The sequence below is a fragment of the Micropterus salmoides genome, unplaced genomic scaffold, assembly GCF_014851395.1.
Source record: "Micropterus salmoides isolate LMB-PRFRI ecotype aquatic unplaced genomic scaffold, ASM1485139v1 Ms_hic_scaffold_22, whole genome shotgun sequence".
Lineage (NCBI taxonomy): Eukaryota > Metazoa > Chordata > Actinopteri > Centrarchiformes > Centrarchidae > Micropterus > Micropterus salmoides.
In genome coordinates this window covers 19,487,149-19,503,782 of record NW_024041373.1, presented here as the reverse complement: position 1 = coordinate 19,503,782, position 16,634 = coordinate 19,487,149, and the positions used below count along the sequence as shown (strand labels likewise).

General features: G+C 40.5%; 1 protein-coding gene across 20 annotated transcripts in view; it reads right to left on the bottom strand.

The window, feature by feature from the left end:
* Positions 1-16,634, bottom strand: part of LOC119916979 (ankyrin-3-like) — a 128,600-nt gene that overhangs the window by 45,726 nt on the left and 66,240 nt on the right. For all 20 annotated transcript variants that reach the window (XM_038737005.1, XM_038737004.1, XM_038737003.1 and 17 more), the window contains exons 2-15: positions 16,056-16,157; positions 15,636-15,734; positions 12,968-13,066; positions 12,220-12,318; positions 10,665-10,850; positions 8,396-8,494; positions 6,381-6,479; positions 5,645-5,743; positions 4,849-5,046; positions 3,952-4,050; positions 3,604-3,702; positions 3,365-3,463; positions 3,079-3,276; positions 1,327-1,425 (exon numbers count right to left, since the gene is read on the bottom strand). In XM_038737005.1, the coding sequence (XP_038592933.1) occupies positions 1,327-1,425; positions 3,079-3,276; positions 3,365-3,463; positions 3,604-3,702; positions 3,952-4,050; positions 4,849-5,046; positions 5,645-5,743; positions 6,381-6,479; positions 8,396-8,494; positions 10,665-10,850; positions 12,220-12,318; positions 12,968-13,066; positions 15,636-15,734; positions 16,056-16,157 (1,674 nt within the window). The remainder of the gene's footprint in view (positions 1-1,326; positions 1,426-3,078; positions 3,277-3,364; positions 3,464-3,603; positions 3,703-3,951; positions 4,051-4,848; positions 5,047-5,644; positions 5,744-6,380; positions 6,480-8,395; positions 8,495-10,664; positions 10,851-12,219; positions 12,319-12,967; positions 13,067-15,635; positions 15,735-16,055; positions 16,158-16,634) is intronic.

Below are 16,634 nucleotides of genomic sequence, written 5' to 3'. Positions count from 1 at the left end.
ACAAACACTTGATTCAGTGCGCAGAATGTGTTCTGATAATCTCATGAGCTGTTGCGATGTGTTGTTACAACTCTCCTGGAGACGAGTCATATTTTGGGTCAAAATGTTTCTTGTTCAAAATGTGAGGAAAGCACATGGGTCATTGTCTTTCTTCTCATCGCTAAAGAAAATGTGTGTGTCTGTGTTGGGTCCCTGTAAATAATATTACAAGGACAATCTTGACCTGCTCTATATGAAAAGTGCATTGAGATAACTTTGGTTATCAATTGTTTCATAAATCAATCAATTATTCATAAATAAAACTGAACTGAATTAAACTGGAATAAACTGATTAAACTGATTTTGCTTTGTGTTTAGACTCAGTATTCCAATAGGACTGATTTTACCGTGACACCACCAAGCACTGTGGAAGCTTCATTATCATACCTGACTGCCATTATGTTAAATGCTCTCAGATGGTGGCACAGACACACACACTGCTAGCTTACGTTTTAATCAGTGCCAGTCGGCATATGCTATGTAAGTGTGTCAATATGTGTGTGTGTGCATGTGTATACAAATGTGCTTGTACAAGGGTGCATGTAGAGGTGGAATGAGTGCATGTCATCAGGGTAATAAAAGCAAATCTACCCAGAAGGTTTTAGCAACAGGACAATTATCTGTTGGCTGTGTTGTCCTGGGATCAGTCCTAAACCTGTTGCTCCTCCACACAACCACCCCCACAACCCCCGTGTCCAGCTGCAGCTTGGAAAATACAACTCCAAAAGGGTTCTGTTTACTCTCTTAGAGACAGGTTGGATAAGGGCAGGCGACATAAAGACTTGCAGAATGATAAATGGTCACAGTATCTGAATGATTTTGGCCATGAGTTGGCCAGACCTCACCAGAAAAAGTTGACTGCCTAATCCACAGTATTATGAATAATTTCTTCTTCATGTTTTTTATTTTGTTATATAAGGTTAGCTTCTACAAACAGCTGCTAATAATCCTATTGGCTGTTTCTAACATTTTTCCAAGTGTTTCTCTTTTATGTTCACAGGAATATTGAAGGATTATTGCAAACAATGGCTCTGATCCTGACACACCTCGCAGATTAGGTAGAAATTGGAGTTTATACTTTTGTTGCCTTAATTTTTTTTCGCTTTGTGTAGGATTGTCATCTCCTGCCAAATATGTAGAATGAGTTCTGTGCCAGGCACCTCCCTCCTCAGACAGCTCATGTTTTCCAACATCTGAAAACACTCTTAAATGTTGGTCAACATTAAGATTGACTCCCTGAAGTGTGTTGTGTACCAGGCCTCTCCTCCTTTTTTAAAGACATCTCACCTTTCCAGCAGCATCAGGCGCAGCTCTCTTCTGTAGGAGGAGACTGGCCACCTCCATCTTGCCGTACTTTGCTGCCACATGGAGGGGACTGAAGCCTTTCTGTTGAACACAAAACAAGATACGTCATTAAAATGAAAGACGGTGGAAAGATGGAGAGTGTGGAGAGTATAGAGAGGAGGAATAGAGGGGCGTGTTCAAACAGGAAGTGAATATTTGCGTTGTTTTAGGATCCGCCCTTGCTGGCCTGGGGTCAAGCTCTTCTCCACAACTACATAGTTTCTCACATAGTTGTAAAGAACTCATCTCAATGATTAACTTTATGCAATGATACAGTATGCTTTTTTAGTTAAATAAAGCACAGCTGAAACTTACTGTAACAAAGATTTTGTTTTCACTCAAACTGAAAATGTCAGCTACAATGTTTACATGAACGTTTTTTCTTTGGATAAGATTAGACACATGACAACGGCATTGTAAAATGAAAATATCTGTTGCAGAAGTCCAATATTGTGAAGCGTTTTCAAATTGAGGTAAAATTCACATAATTAACTAATATATGATGACCTATCAATGAGTATTATCTGTGCATGACTAATTTAGATATGACAACACATGATACCCTGAGAAACTAAGCCAAAGGCTCTTCTATCCTCATGTATTCCAGATCTATAAATGGCTGTTGTATAATGTGATCATGTTAATCTTAGCTTCCTTCCTGTGTATATGTGAAGATATTTAAAGATATTAGGTCATATTTTCCAGAGGAATGTGGGACTCCCACACATTCCCATTCCACGCTCTGAAACACACGGCCTCATTTGCGTGATCAGTATTCATAAAGTTTTTTACAGTAACGGATCATTTTAAAGAAGAGGGGCTGCTAGATCTAGAGGTTAGTTTTAAATGCTTTGCAATGCATGCACTTTAATGATACATTTATTTTGTAAACATTCTAAATGGGTCAATACATGGTTTCCATTCCCCAATTCCTCTGATCCCAGATTAGTGTGACATCATTTCCTTGAACAGCTGACTCAGGTGATGTCCCAAAAGATGCTGCATGTGTGTGTGCGTGTGTGTGTGTGTGAGTAAGAGAGTGAGAGAGAGAGAGAGAGAGAGAAAGAGAGAACACTGGCACCATGGGGTTTACCCTTCATTAATCTGTTCAACTGACAGAGGTCACCTTCAAAGACAGCCCCAAGCAACATACCACACACATTGCACCAACTAACTCTATAAAGTCTACTCTACATATCTGTCTTGACCTTGATCTATGCAATTAGTCATATGTGAAACCAGCTCCACCATAAATTGACATTATCCATCCCTGGTCGACTGCAGGAATGAAAAGAGCCCCTCGTGAGATACAAAGAATTGTCTTAAATTATTGGACCAACACTACTACTACTGTAAAATTGATGTGACTCCACTATGTGACAGAATATAACATGTTGAGCCCTCTAGGCTGGTTATAGGCAGGTTATTGGTCCCTTAACTGGAGACTATGAATGCTTCTGTATTATATTTCAGCAGTAACAAACTCTAACAAACATGATAAGACAAGCATCATGGAGGTCACTGAAAATGGAGACTGGTGCCCTCTAGTGGAGATACATGGCTTGACGTTGGTCTGTTCTGTGATGCATGTCTGCGTTTGAGTGTATGTAATGTCATGTGAAAGAAATACAGACATTCATCTCCGTTACTTGCATATGTTGCATACATTGAAATAAGATCCACCACCCGACCCACCTTAGTCGAGGAGGAGAGTGAGGCTCCATTCTCCAGCAGCATGGCAGCAACATCTTGGTGTCCTTCACGGGCAGCCAGGTGAAGGGGGGTGTAGCCTGAGGTTGTGGCAGCGTTGGCAGATGCGCCGCACTGCAGCAGCTGTTGGACAATGTCGACTTTCCCCAGCCGACTGGAGATGTGCAACGCTGTCTGGTCGTCCTGCGGAGAAGGATAAAGTTACTTACTTAAAGTTACGTTTATTTTCTCCTCTGACACAGTGATTGATAATGTGGCTCAGTGTTCTAACCTTGGACTTGGTCTCCACCTTGGCTCCATTCTTGAGCAGGTATCGGACTACGTCTGCCTGGCCTGCCCTGGCTGCCATGTGGAGAGCTGTTTCACCTCGCTGGAAGACACACAAACGGTTGTCAGTGGGAGCTTTTCATAGGTTTCAATGATGTGGGATTTGAACTGAATAGAAAAATATATTCGGAAAAACAGGTACTTCTAACATGTAACATTGAGCATTACAAATTATCCACTCACTACGTTGGTCGTGTTGGGTGATGCCCCGTGATGTGTCAGTGCATGGACAATGTTCTCATGGCCCATGAAGGCCGCCACATGGATGGGCGTCAGGCCAGACTGTAAAGAAACAGATATGATCATTACCATGAAATATTACAATAAATGTCAAATGTTAGCAAAGCTGTCCAAGTGACATTCAAGTCCAAACAAAGACAAGCACAATTAAAAGGCAAGTCACAATGTATAAAATGGTACAGCTTAAATTGTTAAAAGTCAGTATATTATAAAGAAATCACTTCTGGTGCCAAGTGCTAAAAGGTAGAGTCAAGCAAAAAAGAATAAATGTGGTCCAGTCTGGTCTAGTACCTCGGTGACAGCCTGGATAGACGCTCCATGTTTAAGCAACAGCTCCATCACTTTCACTCTGTTCTTCTTGCAAGCAATGTGAAGTGGAGTGAAACCATTCTGCACACAGAAAGAAAGAAGAAAAAAAAACTCTCAGTGATGAAGCCCATACTCGAGTATCTTCCCTGACATCCAGAAAGGGGTGAACTCTCCACAGTCACAAAACATCTGTGACTATGGGACTGCTTTTATAGGGCCGATAAGGGGAAGAAAATGATCTGCCAGGAAATGAACAGGTGGTGCAAAAAATGTCTGTTGCAAACCACAGAGATGAGAAAGAAACCTTTTATCTCCCAATTCCTTCTACTCCTTTTCAAATACCGATTCTTAGAAATTGCCTGAGAATCTCTTTCTATCCATCTGTGTGAGTTTCAGATCTATACTTCAGAATTCAACAACTGAACCACCTCTTCTCTCATCTCTCTCCCAGTTCTCTGTTCTTCTCCTCTACCTCAACTAACTTTGTACCCTTAAGTATCACAAGTTCACAACCTATTCTCATTCTCCTTTCAAACCTTCAGTGCCTCCATAACTAAACCACAATGCAATGCAGAACATTATTAAATGCAAAAACATTGAGGACCAACAGAAAAATATTATCCTTCGAATCATATCCATCTGACACTCTCTTTATATTTTATCTACTTTAATATTAAATGTGGTCTATGTTTTTGTAACCTTTATGTTTTATATTCTACGTGCTGCTGCTGTTGTGGCCAGGAGATTAATTAAAAAACACATTAAAATAAAAGAGATTATTAATTTCAGTAAGTACTGGTTAAATGAAGTTATTTTATATTATATGTTATATTTACTGGTTCCTTTTGTGTGTCCCTCCCACCCTGCCATCATCCCTACCAGAGCCTTGGCGTTCGGGTTGGCCTTCTTGTCCACGATGAGCTTGGCCACCTTGTAATGACCACAGTGGGCAGCGACGTGCAGCGCTGTCAGGTAATCGTTGGTGACGTCGTCCACCGGCACGTCATGCTGGAGCAGGAGCTGGACGCAGTTCAGGTGGTCCCCCTGAGTGGCCATGTGGAGCGGTGACAGACCGTTCTATAGTGGGGGAAGAGAGGGAGAGAAAGAGAAAGAGAGGGGGGGGGGAGAGAAAGAGAGAGGCAGACAGAGAGCGAGACAAAGACAGACAAACACACACGCAGACGGACACATGGACAGATGGACAGATGGACAGACAGACACAGTAAGTTAGGGCGTGGCCATGCGCTGCACAGAAATACTGTGAAGGAAGTTGTTGGGAAGGTTACAGAAGCATTGTTATAACGAGGTCATTACAACAATGTCTTATTTTGTTACACTGGTCGTCCTGTGCGGTCAAACTGTAGGGCTATGCAGCGGAGACAGGCTGTTCTGGAGAGGTCGCACAGACGTTATAGAGACAATGCGACAACACTACAGCAACAACAACAGGCCTGCTATCTGATTAGATAACATATTTCCAACAGCTCTGTGTGGTTAGGAAAGGTAGTTTATACAAAGATTACTATCACACTGTTATTATTATATGTGTACCCTGTTTCAAGTGAAACATGATGTATTCTGTTCTATTCTAAAAATATGTGACATGTGTTTGTGACGTTTCCTCTCCTATTCTCAGCTAAGCAGCGTCTCCTGAATTGATCATCCCAGTAGCTACCTTGGTCTTGGACAGGAAAGGTGCTCCTCGGTCTAGTAGGATTTCTACCACCTGTTCATGCCCGCTCCTCGCCCCACAGTGAAGAGGTGTCAGCCCATCCTGAAGAAGAAGAAAGACAGCAAAGGTGTTGATGAATCACAGTAGACAAAAAATAATGCTAACCCTGGCCTTTCTACAGATGTTTAAAACTTCCTGGTGTAAAACAAACTTATGGAAAGGTGATGTGGTTTGCAGTTTTATTACATATGATTACGTAGTTGAAGAAAAACATGTAGAGAATACACATTTCACATGGTTTGTGAATATTTTAATTTGTTGACTTGTTCAATATTGTAATATTTATAGTTTCACGATTGGTAAGAAGAAAAAAATAACTAACACTAACAAAGTTGAGATATTGATACACTTCTCACTGCATGAAAAGAGTCTAGACAAGGACAAAGCAGCAAATGCCCAGAGGCGCCCAGACTTTTACAGACTTTTTCCCTCCTGAAACTTTACATTTAACTGAACAAGACACCTATGCATACTGGGGTTAAGGCGCCATTTTCACATGTGTGTGGACAAGAGAAAAGTCTGAACTTCAGCTGATCTTTTTTTTTGTTTTTGTTTTTTTGTTTTACAGAATTCAATCTAGCCAAGATGGAAACTATGGCAGGCCATATCATCCAGCCCCATGTGCTTCGTTTATGAATGTCTTATAGTTTTCTGAGGAGAATTGGGTCCAAGGTCTCACCTTTGTCTTTGCATCAATTTTGGACCCTCTGTCCAGCAGCAGCTTGACCATGTTGCTGTTGCCCCTTTTTGACGCCACATGAAGAGGCGTGATGTCATTCTAAATAAAAAAGAGAAAATTGGTGTTACTATTCTCTGGTCAAATGAGATGTAATGGTTACAAACATTATGCATGTCCATGTCAAAAGTCTATTATTAAATTGAATAAATTTTTCAGAGATATATTAAATTATACTTTTGTTTTTTTATATATTATTATATTATACACATAATCTTGTAGACTATAAATAGATTGCAATGCTTGGATTTCCCATCTCTAATATAAACCCTACACTCTCGTTATTAAGGGTGTATAGTCTTTTATTATCAAGTAAACTAAGTAAGTAACTGTTTCTAAAACAGCTCCATTGTTTTATCCCATCTATCTCTACTGTTCTAGCATGATTCTTTGGATCTAACCTGTAATCAGTGTCACAAAGCAGCACAAAGACCAGCAATTCTTCACACACTAGCTGATATAATCATGGGCCGCTAATGGTTAGCTAATGTCTAATGCAGATACAAACACATTTTTAATGGCACCCACTTTTGCATTACAATGTGAATATCACAGTAAATAAATAGTAATCCTAGAGTGCAGCCTTGTAAAGTGATGGACCTATTATAAACACTGAGAGGCATATCACCTAATGTAACACTTACATTGCTGTATATTTTATTCATAGAACAGTAGGGAGTTTCCTAATGCTCACTTAAAATAAATAATAATGATGCCCCTTGCTAGTTGGCATTGTTTAAAGTGTGTAACTTTGAAAATACACACACACAGCGAGGTGAAGACCAACGTGAATGAGCTTCAGGTCCCTCAAAATTAAAATCTCCTCATCAGTACACCTTTATTCATCAGAAAATAAGTCAGTGTGCTGTCTGACCTTTTTTTTATTAAACACCGTTCATTGATCATGCGTGACTTGTAGATCACCATAGATACTAAGTATAGAAGCATTACCATCATCTCCATTTTTTAATACAAAGCAGCACCTGATACTGACTTAACACATTCATCCTTTAACAATATTTCCTATTCTCAAAAACACATGATCTTTCAGAACAAATATAATCTACTGCACTGTCTAGCTACTCATTTAACCTCTTGGGATTCAATTGCCCAATTCAGCAATCCAGAAAGTTTCCCTCTTAAGGAGTAATGTCTCTAAATCTCATCCTGTATTTGACAGATATGTCTTCTGAATTGCTATATATTTAAGAAAAGAGATCTGGTGAACTAGATTTTTTTTATAGTATATTGGAGAAGAGTTGTGCAATGTGTTTTTAATTTTGATTTTTACAGCATTGTTTTTATCTGTTAATGCTGAAAAGTCCCAAAAGAAGAGATAATGAACTTCACAACTCATTACAACTTCATGTGGGTGTTTTTGGCTTCATAGTGCTTTTCCTCTCTTTTAGTAGCAGCAGTGTGTGCCTTCACCTCTCAATGCCAAGTCTACACACATCCCGCATTTTACATTTGTGTCTTCTGTTGATGCTCTTACCCTGAAGGGCTCGTACTACATACAAACTGTAGAATGAGTTAGTGTTCATAAATGGCTTTTGTTTGAAATTAACCTAAAAATGAAGGAGTGCAATGAATACAATAGGCAGAAGACATTTTGATGTCACAGATGCAAAAAACACATAAATAATAAATTACTAATAGCTGAATTCCATTTAGCTTCTTCAGTTTTACAGTCCTGGTATTGTTCATGCTGGCTCACTGAGACACTTGTTATTAGTAACACCTGTGATGTGACAAGTCAAAGTGTCTGTTGTGAAACAGGCGTATACCTCTGGGCATTGTGGAAATGCCCAATAATAATTCATGGAAATCTAAACCACTGTTTTACAGCTGTGTAGGATCATTGATCCAGCATTATCTAGCATTATACACCTGCACTCTTGTTAAACTTGAATATTGGTAATACCCCTCCCAAACAGCAGAGGGCAGAATAAACTCACCCGAGCCATGAAGTCCACGGCAGCCCCTCGGTTCAGGAGAAGCGTTGCCACGTTAATGTTGCCATAGTGAGCCGCAATGTGGAGGGGGGTGAAACCACTCTGAGGATTGGAGAAAGCCGTACAACACACACATGCAAACAGACAAGCACACACATTACATTACAAACTATTACACACACCACACATGTACAATTCTTTATAGACCTTGGGCTTTAAAGCTGCCTACACAGGGCTATGGCTGATGTACAGTCACACTCCATAAGACAAGGACACACTCTACTATACACTGTTACACTAACACCTGACTTTCCTCACGGTGGCTGAGAAAGTCCTATTATCGAAGCATCAAACATGGGGCCAACTGTATGCTGACAGAGGGGTTTTTAGGTTAAGTATACCATATGTGCTTCTATGTACTATCATGATACTGAAATATAACTCATCACACTGGCAAAGTAAAGTTAAACCATATAGGCCAGAGTGTTAAACATCATTTCAAGTTTGACAGGTGTTATTTTGAGGTAACTACTGTTTCATCTCATTTACAATATCCCAGTACTTTTAGTGTGCAAAAATTGTCCTGCAAATGAACCTAATGTCCATTTGTTAACATCTTGAATTAAAGTAATTTCCTGGCAAAACCCCAGGCTTACAGCAACAGCTGTCAAAGCAGCAGAAGGACACTGGAAACAATCTGTCCAATGAATGAATGAATCTCACATTAAGCCATCTAATCATTGGAATCCCAATTTCAAATAACCAATAATCCAGTGGAGAGCAGGTGTCTCAGACATGTGTGTCCAGTCTGCTGAATATTAAAAATCCCAACCAAAAACACTACAACTATAAACAAGATATTTTTACTTTATCAGAAAAGTAACATAACTATACATTTAAATTAACCACACAAATCTGTTGTTTTATAGTCTGTGTACATATACATAGGTTAATCTCATGTGCTTTATATAAAATCTACAATAACTTTCTTCCATCTTCCTTCAGAGTACTATGTAAATCAACAAAGCCATTTTTAGATGAATCATACTAGATAACTGGCCAGCCTGCCAAAGCCAGAAACAGAGCCAACCAAAACAGGCCTCCTGACTTTGGTGTGACAAAGCTTGTTGCTTTGGTCCCATGCAAAATGCTTTAGGTGCAGGGGTTGAGGATTAGAAGTAAAATCAATATTGGGTAGACTAGTAAACTAACTAGACTAAGTGGCTGTTGCTAGAAGGCTGCGTTCCTTTACAGTTTAATGGGAATTTGGCTGCCATGCAGGTTATGGACAAGCCGCTGCTTTTCAATGAATGATAACCACTTTTCATGCTAACACAGGTTATTATGTTAATCAGTTTCATGGATCGACTGTTTCACGACACATTTGGACAACATTTTGTCAACAGTCACAAGGAATTTGCCAAAAATAACAGCCGAAGCTTGAGCTTTGGACACCATGAAACCATTAGAATCAACGGGAACCTTGATACCCAAGCCTCCAGCCTCAGGATTTCCTAAGTCAGTATCAGTGAAACATGCGCTATTACTCTGACTTTCTCTATGACAAGAGATATCCACTACATGAATGAAGCGATGGAGAGGAAAATGAGATTCATTTCAAATGGAAAAGGGGAAGTGACAAAGGGCTGCAGGAACACTACTGCATCAAGTCAGGGACACTGAAGTGTTTGTTGTTGTTTTTTCAGTTTTTATGAGCTGCGATGGAGAGGCTACGTAATGTACAGAGTAGAGGTGTACCTCTGTTGTTCTATTCACCATCATCTACAGAGTCAGCCAAGAGAGGAGAGAATGAGCAGTTAGTGAGCAAAACAGAAACAGAAAAGGGCCTCCACTGACATAAAGTGGAGGAGCAGAGAGAAGGGGGAAGGAGCTCAGCATAATATATTGATCATAAAAAAAAACTCTGGCCATAAAGTCACTGTTCAAAGATTTACACAGATAAGATTTTAAGTTTAAGAAAGGTATTCTCAAACTAAAATCAACAAGTATACAATAATTGAATTCATTCAATAATGTGATTAAATATAAAAATGTACTTCTGCTCCTTTCCCCTTTCTGCCGAAAAGAGCATAAAAAGCAATTCAACCAAAAAAGAAGGAAAGAAAAAAGTCAGCAAGAAACAAAAATTGATAGAGAAAACCAAAGGCATCAATAATCAAAGAAACAATTAAACAATCAAAGAGATAAAAAAAAAACAAAGCAACCAACTGAAGATCCACCACAGACTGGCTGCATCGGTGTCGTCACTCACCTTGGACTCAACATCTGCGTTATGGTCGTTCTGCAGGAGCAGGGCCGCGGCCTTGGTGTCATCCTTGCGGGCAGCGATGTGCAGGGCAGGCAGGCGTACCTTGCCCTTTGTATCGTTCTCCAGTAGCAAGGAGACCACCTGGTCATGGCCCTGCTGTAGGGCCACCGCCAGAGGGGTGAAGCCATCCTGTATATGAGGAGACAGAGGAGTCACTGGGGCTGGACGGGTGCTGCAATGCATAACTGGTGACGGAACTGATATGGGATGGTAGGTGTGACTGGATGGATGATATGAGCAGGTTATGGAGTGCTGGTGCTTTAATATTATATGTTGCTAAATTATTATTTTGCTGCAGGCATAGAGGAAAGCAATGCTAGTACAATTGAAGTTTTAAAGAAGGTACAATGCATGTGTTATTATTAATGATTAAACAATCCAATGAATTCAGGCCCTTTCCTTTTGTTTTAAAAAAGATATATCCTGTCTGGTTTTCTTTTTTAATTTGGTTATACATAAATGTCAAGAAAATGTTACTAAAAAGCTAAACTGATGGGCAACATAAGGGTCTGATACAGTCTGATTTGCTTGGAGCATTTAGGATAGTAAATAATAACTTAAGAGACCATGTGTGAGACACATATAAAGGTTAGTGTACATTTCCAGGCCTCCTCACCATATAGGACACAAATGTAAGTTACATAATGAGAGGATGGAGTGAAAAAGGCTCACATCTATCTCCTACACACATCACCCTTATGATGCATTTTTCAGCTGAAGGCTCCCTGCCACAGCAATGCGTTTCTGCATACTGTAAGTTTGAATGTGTGTGCGTGCAGAAGTATTTGTGTAAGTATTTGCATGCGCAGTACTGGATCTGTATGCAGACCTGTGTGTATGCACAAACATATTCTTTGTCTATGCATGTCTTGAAGGGCATCCCGTGTTCTACGATGTAGCCCATAGATGTAAAGCAGTGGACTGTAGACTGGCTGGGGTATTCCATTAGCACCATCAGCTATTTATTTCTGGGTGTGCACGTGCTTTAGTGTGTATACGTGTGGTGACCGGTAAGCATGTGTGTGTACGGGATCCACAGGCTCAGCAACGTAAATCAGAGCAGTAACGGCAGCAGCAGCCGTGGAAGAGAGGCAGCGAGCGGAGCCGACCTCATCTGTGACCCACTCAAGGTCACTCTGCCTCCACCACCATAGACTACCAATCAATGAAGCTCTGCCTAGTCCCTCATGAAGAGATGGAGGGTGCGAGGGAGGAGTGGAAAAGGAGAGGGGGCAGGCAGAGTGAGAATGTGAGACAAAAAAAGAAGGAAGTAAAGACAGGACAGAGACATGAAGAAACAGATGGAGACACAGGCAGATGCAGAGTGAGTGGGGTAGGGATGTTAAAACGAAGAAGGAAACAGAGGAGGAGAGCAGATGAAGGTGGTTAGTACAACAAATGTAAAGACCACAAGTGGAGACGCGGCTGGAACTATATATATACACACACACAGTAAATGCACATCACACAATAACAAACACACGCATACATACAGTACCTCAGTGGCCATACTCTGGCTGGCGTTGTTCTCCAGAAGGAATCGTACCACCTCCAGGTGATTTTCCTGGGCTGCCATGTACAGAGGAGTGAAGCCATTCTGCACACAACACGACACACATGCACATTTACAAACCTGTTTAAACCAAAGACTGTATAAACTTTGCTGCCACTTATGCTACAAATGGATAGAGGTTTACCTTGTAGTGAGTGCTTTTAGTGTTTCAGTTTTTCCTTACCGGAGCACTCATCATAGCAGAATACATGGAATGTAATATCAAATGTCCGAATATGTCTTTAATGATAACACAATATCAAATGAAATAAATGTAACTGACAAGGTTGAGAGTGAAACCCAGATGGAAAGATCTCAAAACAAAACAAAATGTTCACGTAAGGTCTTTAAGACTTTTGAGTTGCTGTTACATTTCATCTCTATTGGCTGTTTCGGGGTTTGCTTACACCAAAGAGAAGGAAAGTGCTTGAACTCTTTCCTCTCACCTTGATGTGACAGAGTTAAATGTAAAATGCAAGAACAGCAGTCTCCTGGAGAGGCAGAGGCCTAGTTGGCATGCTTCCAGACTCTGTCACTAAGGAGTGATTCCCTGTCTCAATGTCAGTGACTTATCCAAACAAATGTGTGCATCATAGCAGTGTAATTTACATTTACAAATACATATACTGTAGACCAACAGGGCCATACTGTCATTTTGACATTGTGCGTATGTCTGTGTGCAAGTATATCCCACCTGAGATTGTGCGTTGACATTGGCTCCATTATTGACCAGCTCTTTGACAACTTCCGTTTGGCCAGCCAGCGAGGCTATGTGCAGAGCAGTGTTTCCTTTCTGCATTACATGGAACAACCACAGGAATGTGTGTTAAGCTCTGCCCCACCTGTCTAACTGTATTGCTTGTGTGTGTGTGTGTGAGTGTGTGTGTGTGTGTGTGACTGTGTGTGTGAGTGTGTGTGTGTGTGTGTGACTGACACTATACTCTGTATATATCCATGTCAGTATCCATGTGCCCCAATGAATGCCCTCACGCAAGCCACACTATAGTATCTCGTTCCAGCTTTGGCATCCCCCTGCCTGAACTTCCAAAAATGTGTCACTTCCAGTGCCCCACATCACACACATAAATGAGCTCCCGCTGAGCCTCGGCCATAAATAAAACTACAGGAGGCTTGTGAAGGTGGAGTCGACCCCGAGCCTGTCTTCTATCCACGTGATTCTGGGCAATGTTATTCGCGACAAGTGCTGTTGCACAATAGTGATCATCTGTCACATGTACTGTATACTGTAGCAAGTAAATCCTGCTCTTTGAAAAGTGCAACAGGTTAACTTCTTCATCAGTGTAATATAATGCATTCTAGTGGAAAACTATGCATTCTAATGCAATACCTCTGCAATATGAAGAATACTACCTCTGTGAAGCTTACAGGGCTCAGCTTTTGTTGAAAGCTGTATTGATTCAACTTTATTGTAATTCTGAGCAACTGAAGTGAGAAAATGTTGAAGAAACGCAGTCTTTGCACCACTAAACTTCTGAACACCTATCATGACGAACCATTTCTTTATTTGCAAGTGCTCGCTGACAACAAATAACTTTTCTTTCCCCAATAACATCCTCTCTTGCAATACAATATCCTCTCGTAACAACTAAAGCAGGATTCAAGTTTTTTTTTGGCTGTGTTCACAGCACTTGATTAAAGGAGTACTCCACCGATGTGTGCCATGCTTTCAAGCCAATCTGAAATAGTGGCTAAGAAAGAAGTATCTGTAAAACACAACCCCTGCGAAATAGCATGTTTTACTGACAGAATTTGGTTAATTTGGTCCAATAAAATTTAGAAATTGTAAAAGAGCTGCATGACTAAATCCTTTTATCCCCATTAAAGTCAGAAGAGTTAGCAGAGGGCTAAACCGGAAGTCCACCCCAGAAATTTGACTTTTTTGGCACCACTGAGCAGCTTTCATAGCAATGAACAGAGCACTGCCTCCAACGCTGCATTCAGTTTGCTTTATACATCAATGTAGTACTCGCCAAGACCTGTAAACAGACTTTGACATGTGAAATTGGTGGATTTCCCCATTAAGAGTAGGCAAAAAAAGAGTAGGCAAAGATGTTGTTATTGGTTAAATATTGAAAAAGTCAACAGTGACTTGAAGCATGAGAGACAACAAAGTGGGAAACAAAGTATTGCTTGGTGCACCCACCAATCAACCCTGACCCTGACCACCTCTCTATGACTTGTGTGTTGTACAAAACCACAGCACTCCCTTAACTGGGAAAACATTGCATTATCCAAGCACCAATTACATTTCCCTCAAAAGTATTTGGCAAAACAAATTAGTAGTAAATTAAACTTCTGGCAGCAACACTTAACACCACTACAGCCTAAAAAATGACTGTTGAAAATGACTGTTTCAAACTGAACATCGAAAGCTCCATAAATATAAAATCACAATCTAAAGCTCAAGAAATTACAACAAAGTCAAATCAACATCTCTCTGACACTTTTAACACTGTAAGCTTCACAAGGGTAGCATCTATTATAGAGCTGCTGAAGGGCTATTGAACCAAAGACAAGGCCTCTTGTTTAATTCTCCCACAACAAGAGCAGCACAAAATTAGGGGCAGACACACAATTAACTTTAGCATTAAACACCCACACAGCCTTAACATAACACTCTGTGTTACTAAATCTAGGTGTCGCCTAGTATTTCCTCCCTGACAGTCTCCATCGGCTGCCATTTGTAGGCATTAGGATGCAGGCACTGGATTCCCAAGATCTCAAACTAATCTCTCCGCATCCTCTGGGTCACAATGGAAAGAAGTTTTAATTGGGGAGATTTTCTCCTTGATCTTGAATATTTCATTTTCCCCCGTGTTTATGTCAGCACTAGGAATGTGGCTTGTGGCAGAGAGGCTGAATGAGACGGCTAAATGGGGGGGAAAGCCTTCTGGGCTCAAATCTGGATAATGTTTTAATGGCTCTCCCTCTCAACTCCTTTTATCATCAGAGTAAAGATGCTTCAAAGGAAGAGACCCTCCCCTGATGTATTTTACTATATGATATGTACACTGCATCAAATAAACACTACTGCTGCTGCTGCTGCTATTCTTTATTAGCCAACATATATTTCTAATTAATACATTCTACTGTTATTATACTGAACTCCCTTTGCTTCATTCTGACATATATTTCTTTTTGTCTTGCTTAAGTCTCTTACTTTTTCCAGCAGCAATGCCCACAGGAATCGTTAAACATTGATCCAATAAGAAAACCCAACGAAGGCTGCAGACTTCCAGCAGTTATACTGCAGCTGCATGCTGTTTAATCATAAAATGCAGCCATGTTTGTGCTGGAGCCACATATAGTCCTCTGTAACAACAATAGGTGACAGGCCTTACTTTTGTGGCTGCATCCACAGCGGCTTCGAGCTTTAGCAGCTCAGCAACAACCTCTACATGCCCCTCCTTGGAGGCTAGATGGAGAGCGTTCAGACCATTCTGAGAAAGAAATATATTAGTATATATTAGTGATATACATTAGTGAAGTTGGTCATGCATTGGGATGTACTATGAGATAATGTTTAATCGTGCTCAATAGATGGGTTAAAATAATAAAATATTTCATCTTTTATCCTGCTTGTTCAGTTAGACATGAGCCCCTGAGCCCTTGATTTGAAATTCAGCTGATGCAGCAATAAGTTCTAAGCATGTTTATGTGTAGAACAGACTTATTTAATATTCTTGTTTAAGCCCAAGGAGGACAGACAATCACATGAACATTGTAGTTTCTTACCAAAAAAAACCCCCCAAAAAACTGACCTGATTGCAAATGTTAATCTCAACCCCAGACTTGAGGTAGTCGAGGACCTTTTCAAGGTTCCCTGCACGGGCAGCTCGCAGGTAACTGGCATTACTGTCAGACTGGGGGAGGAGAAAACAAAAACAGAAAAAGAGAAAGAGAGGCAGACAAGCGAGAGAGAGAGAGAAGGAGAGAAAGACAGAGAGACAGAGGAGGTGAGTATGTTAAGTCAGACTCTGGCCACATGCTTACCTGCATGATCAAACTGTTTCTAGCACACAGGAAGAGAAAAGCACATACAAATGCCAAAATCTTACTGTACCAGGTAGAACTCTGTCATAATCTCAGACATCCAAAAAATATCTTAACAGGGGAAAAAACAAAGCCAATATCCACACATACAGTAGGTCCACTGAAAAATCAATATAGTAAAGTCCATTGGTGTCTCAAATCAAAACGCTAAAACGTAAACATCTCAAAAAGTAAATCCATGAGAAAGCCAACAGAGCCCACAACATATGATCCCAACAATTCACGTCATCCTCCGTCAACCCTTCACATCCCACTGGACTGTTTTTCCAGCTTTGTTAAATCCAAAT